The 9212-nt window shown below is 38.4% G+C and overlaps 2 protein-coding genes across 2 annotated transcripts; both read left to right on the top strand.

The window, feature by feature from the left end:
• Window positions 1-85: 85 nt before the first annotated feature.
• On the top strand, window positions 86-2681 carry LOC106514474 (homeobox protein goosecoid-2). The gene is made up of 3 exons (XM_014003758.1): window positions 86-2006; window positions 2105-2343; window positions 2475-2681. The coding sequence occupies exons 1-3, from the start codon at window positions 1802-1804 to the stop codon at window positions 2550-2552; spliced, it is 522 nt and encodes a 173-aa protein (XP_013859212.1). The 5' UTR covers window positions 86-1801; the 3' UTR covers window positions 2553-2681.
• Window positions 2682-3458: 777 nt separating this feature from the next.
• On the top strand, window positions 3459-8671 carry ess2 (ess-2 splicing factor homolog). Its single transcript, XM_014003759.1, has 10 exons — window positions 3459-3828; window positions 4894-5062; window positions 5286-5369; window positions 5488-5657; window positions 6900-7017; window positions 7120-7253; window positions 7328-7430; window positions 7703-7812; window positions 7901-8016; window positions 8143-8671. The coding sequence occupies exons 1-10, from the start codon at window positions 3679-3681 to the stop codon at window positions 8420-8422; spliced, it is 1434 nt and encodes a 477-aa protein (XP_013859213.1). The 5' UTR covers window positions 3459-3678; the 3' UTR covers window positions 8423-8671.
• The last annotated feature ends 541 nt before the right edge of the window (window positions 8672-9212 follow it).

A 9212-nucleotide genomic window follows, 5' to 3' on the forward strand; every position in this document is an offset into this window, starting at 1 on the left:
GAGAGGATCAGTCTAAGTAATGATACTAACCTCGAGTTATGCAGTTTAAATCTTGAAATTCCACACATCTTCAGCTACAGAAGTCCAATTGCTTCATCTTTTTTTTTTCTTGGATGGCTGAGAATCCACAGAAATAAATGATAACATTGGATCGATCACGGACTGTATCAATACTAAAGTTACTGGATCAATACTTTAGTTAGTTTTACTTCCAGCATGTGGCTCTTGTTCCATAAAAACATGCTGCACCAGAGCAGCTGACCAGAAGCAGGATAAAAACACTCATCAGATAACGAATTAACCAACTCTGGTTGTACAATAACTTCAGAACCGACATGCTAACACGTAGCATCAATGGATAGACCTGTTTACGTCTGTAAAGAAGTCAGAACCGTTCTGCCTGTCAGCACACAGTTCTCAACCCTGCCTCTCTGATGGTATGGGGGTACATTTGTGCTTATTGCACAGGTAGTCTGTACATCTGGACAGCAACCATCAATGCAGAAAAGTCAGTTTTATAACCTACAGTGGTCTCATCTAAAGTGTGTCTTTTGTTATAGAGAGGGCCTCCCATACTTCATGACACTGCTAAACTGCTACTGCATCAATTTTGCCAGCATAACTTTGCATCATAAAAGTAGACGCTGAAACTCTCATCACTTTTACGAAACAAAATATGAACACCAGGGACGTACTATTGAACAGTGATTCTTCCATTCACTTATTGTGCCAAATGCTTCTTACAACAACAACACAAACCTTTACAATTCTAATCTTCAGTAATGAATTTCTGAACTGTCTGAACCTACACGGGCGTGCTACAATTCCCTCCATTGAGAGCCACAATAAGCGCAGATAACAATCTCCCACGCTGCTCGAACCACACATCAACAATCTGGACGCTATTAAACCAAAGTGAAAAGGATGGGATGGTGTTTATTGTTATCTGTTTTCAAAAAATCCCTTATAACAGGGGTGGTGGTGGGGTCTTAAGACAGATTGTAGAAATCCCTTAATTCCCTGAAAAAAAAAAGTGTATTGCCTTGTATGAAATCAGAGGATTTGCTGGGAGGGAGATGAATTTAACCTGTAATAGCTTTACCTCACTGTGCGCTTTGTCAGAGAAGTCAAACTGAAAAGACTGCAGCACACAGATAAGACACAGGATGCATGACCGTGACTACAAATCACGTGGACGCATGCATTGAATTAGCTCCTTCCTTGTGTCTTTATCTATATTTAGTGCCGTTCTAACTGACTGAGGCCATTCAGATCTGAATCCAAATATACACCAAACCATTTTTAAAGCTCGACCGAAACAAGGGAGGGTGTTTAAAAAAATTAATTTAAAGACTAATCCCTTAAATTCTTGGCGTCTCGGGCCACTTCAGAGATGTTCATCTTTAAGTCCAGGTTTCTAATACCAGGCAATCTCCTTTTCTCTAAAACCTCAACAATAAAGGATTTTAGTGGAGCTCTCCGCTTTTTCATTTTATGCAGCGAAATCTGATTTCTCTTGAAGAAAAGGAATGAGGCAAGATTAACTGAATCTGCCGTCCTCCCTAACCTCTTCACAAAACTGCCCAGATTAGCTAGGAATTAAGTTTCAACCGTTTTATGTGTCTGGTCCACAGGGGGATTATGGTTTTACTTCATCTTTTTTTCCCCTCTCTCCCCCCCTTTTTTTGGGGGCCTATAAGGGCTCGAGTACCCTGTTGAAGAGAGAGGAGAAGAAGTGCAGCTGAGGCTGAATCCAAAGTGTTGCACATCACCGTTTGCTTTCTTGGAGTTGTCTTTGAAAATGGACGGACTCGTCAGGACGGAGAGACAGAAGTTCCCGTTCACAATTGAGAACATTTTAAGCAAATATCCGAGCGGCGGCGGGGAAAAGCGGCCCTGTGGAGCAAACGGGCTGAAGGAGAAGGAGTCGGTGCGTCACGCCTGCCTGTGCTGCTGTTACTGCTCTCATTGTGCTGACATATTCCACCCTGATTTCATTCATGAAGGTAGGACCAACTCCTCAACTCTCTCTGCTCCAAACTGATCTCATATTATTTATTATTATTATTTTTTTGCCAAAACCTTTCCTCTTTTCCTTTTGCAGCCTGCCAGTTGGGATGGAGCTCAGCGATGCTCTCGGAGCCCTGCAGGCTGGGAGACGCTCGCAAAGAGGAGCAGGTGTCCGGAGGTCAGGCGCAGAGGAGAACCAGGCGTCACCGCACCATTTTCACAGAGGAACAGCTGGACGCGCTGGAGGAGCTGTTCCTGCAGAATCAGTATCCAGATGTGAACACTAGGGAGAAACTTGCACAGCGCACTCACTTAAGAGAAGAGAGAGTAGAAGTAAGACGACTGTTGAGTTTCTTTTATTTGTTTTTTAGGAATGTGAACATGAAAATGTGCAGCCAGGTTATGAAGCTGCAGGATGATGTAAAAAAAGTTTTAAGAAACAATTTTTTTTCACATCGTTACAGGTTTGGTTTAAAAACCGAAGAGCCAAGTGGAGACGGCAAAAAAGACTTTCATTTGTTGTTGGAAACACGGAAAATTAATTTGTTCTGCTGAAATATCAGACAGATATATAATGTATTGGACAAATATTCAAGCTCACACAGAAAACATACCTTTTTTTGTTTCAGTTTTATCCTAACAATAAACCTTTGTGTATATTCTGATTGGTTGATTGCATGCAACTGGCATTATGTCTTTTGCACATAAAAAACATTATGTTGTCTTTAATAAAAATAGTTTTTTTAATGTAGTAACTTTCTTGTAACACACATAACTCATGTTCAAACTGTTTAAGTTTAAAAATTGAAAGTTCAAAAGTTATCCGTTTTGATTTAGATAGCTATTAAACATTTTTTTAGCCCGGAGTCAAATTTATACAGTAACAGTAATATAGAAAATATATAAATATATATATAACATCTATAGCTTTTACATTCAATGTATATGTTTCATTTTTCCATTTTCCTATATTATGAGCAATTATTTTGGAACTTTTCATTGTTAGCATCCTATACCTTCATAAACTACACTGAAATGACAACGGCTTTTATTTTATTTAGTTTTTTTTTTTTTTTTTTTCATTTTTAAAATCCACCTCCTAAAATGAATGAAACAAAATGAATGCCATCAAAATATTTTTTATTAAAATCCAATGTATAATTGTTTTTACTAACTTTTTAGTTATTTTGGTCAATGAAAAATCTTGTGAAAATGTTAAGCTTTTTTTTTAAGCATTTTTAATAATACATTCCTTTAATTTTATGAATAAATACTGCTTGGCCTTTATGTTTCTAAAATTCACAAATTTGCATATTTATTTTACATCCGAAAATATAAAAAATGAGGAAGAATCAGGTGGGTAAAAATAATTTCGGACGCTGACATATTTTATTCTGAAAAATTATTTAGGAGGTGTTAACTTCCGGTGACGTAACGTCTTTCACGTAAATACGTTTTGTGTATGGTGACGTCGTGGCTAAAAGTTAGCTTCAACGTGACGGATATCTCGCTGTTTTAAACGTGTAACTACTTTAAACTTTGATTTGTTTTATTTAGGTGCTTTTATAGTTGAACATCAGTGCTTTGTTTTTATTTGTTAGGTAGCTTTATAGCCGTAGGCTCGCTTCTTGTCTTTGGGCTAAGCTAACAACAACAACCTCCACAATCATGGAGGGTAGCGGGAGCGTGAGGAAAGCGTTGTCCGGAACTCTCGTACCTTCAGCGGTCACAACAGTGGCTCTCCGTCAGCCCGAGGAAACAGACAAGGATCAGGGAAAGCTAAAGAGAAAAGTCCTCGATGAAGAGGAGTACATTGAGGTGAGATACTTGAAATAAAATGTGATTGTAAGATGTAGGGATGTGGATAAATTTTTAATCCTACACCAATATTAAATCTGACAGCGGATTCCAAAAGAACATTTCAAACCACACAAAATAACACCAAAATCATGTGATTTTCTGAAGTATGAGGGAAGTTATTGATGTTTGTTTAGGTGAAATCAGCTCATGTTTTCTTGCTGCAGTTCACAGCAGAACCAATGAGGCCTTTGTGACCATTTCACCTTGCTGTTTTCTAATTTTGCTCATAACTTCCTCAGTGTTCAAGATATCGCCATGAAATTTTAGGAAAAGATTCACATTCTGGTTTTGTAGGAAGCATCTTGTATCCTAAAAAGCTAATAAAACTTAATAATAGCCAATTCAAAAGTAGCAGAAAAGGTATAAAATAATATTACAAGGCAAACTGTAGCATCAAATCAACTTAATGTGTCTTAGAAAGTAAGAAAATTAAAACAATTTAAAAACCATTTGGACATGTGTTTTGTAAACAAAGCTCCTCAACCAATGACAGCGTGTTAAATGTGTCCAAGTGACGAAGACGAGCATCAAAACACTTTCCAACAAGCGCTGTTCCGGATAAAAAAAAAAAACATACTTCGATGTTTCAAATCGTTATCAAATTTGGAAGAAGGGCAGATAAAATAATGTTCTTCATGGCAGCTTATCTCTTTAAGGGGTCACTAGAAAAACTCGGGTGATTTACTTTGATCCTCTTTTCAAAAAATTCTCTCTTCAAAACTCATCAACAAAAATTAAAAACTCYAAGACGAGGCTGTAGCTAACTACCTGACGGCAGCCCGGTTTGTTGAAATACGCAGAAATAACGAAGCAGGAGGAAATTACAAGCAAACGCACCGAGCAGCCTCGCAAAATCTGGTCAAAGCAGTTTGGGAAGAAAATGGCAGCAGCTGCTGACGAAATGTCAACATCCCTATAAAATACCAACCATAAATTTTTTTTTTCTCTATTTGTATATGCGCTTTTTAAAAGTCTACTGTACTGTAGCTCTAATCTTACTGAATTATCTTTTGTTCACGACAGAGCTTGGAGAAAATCATCCAGAGGGACTTTTTTCCAGATGTTACCAAATTGCAAGCGCAGAAGGACTACCTTGAAGCCGAGGAAAATGGAGACCTTGAAAGGATGAGGGAGATATCGATCCGATATGGATCATCTTTGACCAAATCTACCCCACAAACCTCTGCACCTTGTGAGTAGAAAGCTCATTAATAATAAACAAATAAACAGCGTGCCTGATTGTAAACTATCTATTCCATCCATCCATCATCTTAATTCGCTTCCTCCTTTCAGAGTCAGAGGCATATATTAATTGGTACTCTATTAATTGAAGAAATATAAACAGCTTTTGTTTGTTTGTGCTGTTAAAGGATTTATTAAGTTATTTTAAATGTCTTTCTTTGCCTCTGTGTAAGACGTGACCCCTGCCAGCTTTGAGACACCAGTGGGTCGCTCAGGATCTCCCTCTTCTACGATCTGCAGTAAAAGTTCAGATGTTGGTATGTTTGAAATTATTTCCTCTAACTAGTCTTTTCTTAAGCTGGTGTGAGAATAAATGTATACACACAAAGTGTTTTTTTTAAGTTTCTCTTCATTTTACAAATGCTTTCCCTATAGATAAAAAAGAGACCGACACAGAGGAGAAAATATTGCCAAGTTTGGATCGTTTCCTTGCTAAAAATACCAGTGAGGATAATGCGTCGTTTGAGCAGATCATGGATCTGGCAGAAGACAAGGAGAAACTGAGGCACGCATGGTTATATGAAGCAGAAGCTGAATTCAAACAGGTTGGTCATTTATAGAAATTTTGGACTAACAAAATGCTCCGAATATAGTAGTCGTTTTTTAAATGTGTTTTCTGATAACTTTTATCAAATTCTTATTGGATAAATTATAATTAATAGATGACAATTACACTTGCATTTAGGGCTGTGTATTGACAAGAATTTGGTTATATGATACATATTACACAAGGGTCACAATTCAATATACAAAAGTCAATATAAAGAGCACATCAACAGTGGTTCCCAACCTTTTTAGACTTGTGTCCCCCCTGAGCCATTTTGTCATACCACTAGTACCCCTTCAGTCAAACATAACGATGATTCTCCAAAACTATAATATATAAACAACTGATTATTAAATGAAAATTATTTATTTAACCCCCTAATTCTCAGGCCTTTCCCTTTTTTCAATTCAAATTAAACAGAAATATAAAAAGGTTGCCTTTAAAGTGAATAAGCAATTAATTAAATAAACCAGGTGCAGAAAACAGCAGCATCCCGTATACATTGTGTTGTCCAAAATACATCAGAAACTCACCCAAATGAGCAAATTCTGCGAGAGTCCACATTTTATATACTGGATAATATTTTGTGTTAATTTCGTAATTCCGTCTGCATTTTCTGCAGAAGACCCTATTCTTATTTACTTTTTTTACACACCTGGGAAATGTTTCCACTTACCCCCTGTAATATGCTTGCATACCCCAAGGGGTACACGTACCCCTGGTTGGGAATCATTGATATATTACATGCATAAAATCTGATTAAATTAAATTTATTTTATGCAGTCAGAAGAACACCAAACAGCACTGACAACTACATGTGTATTTCACATTTCTTCTTACTGTCCATTAAGGCTTAAGTAAAAATCTATACTGTGCTTTTGAGAATCAAAACAGTGTCAGGAAATGAAATACTACAATATTAGTGTGTATATTTTCTTACAGCCCTGCTATCATGTAGCCAATGTGGCCTTGGTTTATGTCAGTGTATCAGATGATTTAACAAGTTTATAGGGTTAGGGGTCAGCATTAGTTGCTCTGTGCTGCCTTCAACCACTGGGCTTCCTTGCGTACATGATAGTGAAAGTGGATCATACACAAGAATACATCGTCGTCACATGGCACTAAGTGCAGTGTGGAAAATATTAATTGTTGACAGTTTTTCTGATGATAAATTGCGCACAATATGGTGTTGCCCAACCCTAAAGGACATTATCAAAAACCTTTTTGAATTTGTTTTTAGCGCCATGAAGAGAACCTCGCATTGCCGTCCGCAGAGAAAGCTGCTCTTGAATGTGTCAAAGCCGGACTGGAGACATGGGAGTACAAAGCAAAGAACGCCTTGATGTATTATCCAGAAGGTGGGGAGATCATACACGGTTTTTGTTTTCCTAATAAAATGTTCTCAAAATTCACTAAACTACGCTACAAGAAAGAATGACCCTATTTGTTCCCTTTTATAGGCGTTAAAGACGACGACGCTGTATTTAAGAAGCCAAGAGAGGTAGTTCACAAAAACACTCGATTTGTTGGGGATCCGTTCAGCAAAGCTCTCAACAAAAGTCAGATTCAACAAGCCGCGGCTCTCAACGCACAGGTACGTTGGGCTCACTCGTTTTCTGGAAAGCGTTTGCTTGAATGACGCTGCTTATGCAAGATGTTTGTTTGTAGTTCAAACAGGGCAAAGTGGGGCCTGATGGGAAAGAGCTCATACCACACGACTCCCCAAAAGTTAACGGGTACGGTTATGAAAGGACTCCGTCCCCAGCACCAGGTGGGTCTGTAAATTAAACCTGAGCAGCTTAGTCCACTAAATTTCTTGCCATCTAGTTTTTTTTACCATTTAAGATTTTGTAAACAAGGATAAATAACTTATTCTGATGGTTTTTAATGCCTTGAAGTGACATTTCAGTAGTTTAAATCACTATTACAAATCAGCCGTAACGTGAAACTGCTTGCTGTTTGAAAGACGAGATCCAGGCCTTGTTTATAATCACGTCACTGCTTTGTTTTGAGTATTTTTCTAAAAGTTTTAACCTCCCTCAGGTGTTGCTGAGTCACCTCTGATGACCTGGGGTGAGATTGAGAGCACCCCTTTTCGTCTGGATGGATCAGACACTCCGTATGTTGAGAGGAACCACGGCCCGTCATTCAAGGTGGTTACCAATCTGATGTTCTTGTTCAGTCATGCTAAGAGTTTAGGTTGTAAAATGTTGACAATATTTGTTGTTGTTTTTTTTAAAGATTCCCGAGCCAGGAAGAAGAGAACGGTTGGGCTTGAAGATGGCTAACGAAGCTGCCGCTAAAAACCGCGCAAAGAAACAAGAAGCGTTGAGAAAAGTTACGGAAAACCTCGCAAGGTAGCACCTCTCTTGTCTTTCGATTAGATCTCAGTTCAGTACTCTTGTCAGATTGTTTCCTGTTGGTGCATTCATGCAGAAAGTGCCACCCTGCGCTAACAGAGGATTTCATTTTTTGTGTTGCAGCCTCACACCTAAAGGTCTGAGCCCGGCCCTCACCCCCGCTCTGCAGCGGCTTGTAAATCGGACATCTAGCAAATACACGGACAAAGCACTGCGGGCGAGTTACACCCCTTCCCCCTCACACAGAGTCACTCCCTGCAAGACTCCCTTCAACGGGCCGGCCACTCCCTCGGGAACACCGACACCAAACAAAGCCAAGACCCCGAGTTCTCAGGACCTCACGTCCCTCACAGACAATCTGCTGCAGCTTCCCAAGAGAAGGAAGGCATCCGACTTCTTCTAAAAATAGCCTCTCTGCTCAGATTGTAAAGCAAAAGACTTGTTACAATGTATGGAACCGCAACAGCTTTCAAAATAAGAGCACATATGTGTTGTAAATATTGATTAAAAATGTGTACAGTGGATTGGAGAATTTTGTTTTTTTACTTTTTGATAAGCTTTGCTGTGAAACACATCTTGGTCTCCATTCTCTTAGATTAATAGATTTTTGGTAATGTATGGTTTCTGAGAATAAATAAGGAAGTGACATGTCCATGTTTGACTTGCAAACAAATAAACTGTGTGATGACACATTAAAAAATAGAACTCAAAAAAAAAAAAATACAAGGTCTTACGGAAGATTAGGGCCGCTGAAAAAATAGAGGAAAGTCAGAATTCTTTTTTTTCCCCAGTGGTCCTAAAGCTCTTCTGTAAGGTATCCAGTAACTTCACTATAAATAAATGATTTTCTTATGTACAGCATTTAAGTTTTTACCTGAAAAACTGAGTCTGCAATCTCTTCAAAGAAGTTTAAACAAAATTATGTTTCTAAAAATCAATTTTAATTATTATGAGATGGCCCATTTATAGTTACATATTTGTTTCTAACATTGCCAGCAGTGCCCCTGTTCAACTGGTGGCCTGTGGGCTACATATGGCCCGTGACTGAGCTCAGTCCGGTCCACTGTTGAGTCCACTTAAAAAAAACAAACTAGATTTTTAAATCAGAAATCTGAAATTCAAAAATCCTAAATGATAGATTTCTGCCTGTGCAACTCCATTTACGTGCCAAAGAGTTCAATAACCCCCACCTC

This window comes from Austrofundulus limnaeus, unplaced genomic scaffold, assembly GCF_001266775.1.
Source record: "Austrofundulus limnaeus strain Quisiro unplaced genomic scaffold, Austrofundulus_limnaeus-1.0 Scaffold20, whole genome shotgun sequence".
Classification (NCBI taxonomy): domain Eukaryota; kingdom Metazoa; phylum Chordata; class Actinopteri; order Cyprinodontiformes; family Rivulidae; genus Austrofundulus; species Austrofundulus limnaeus.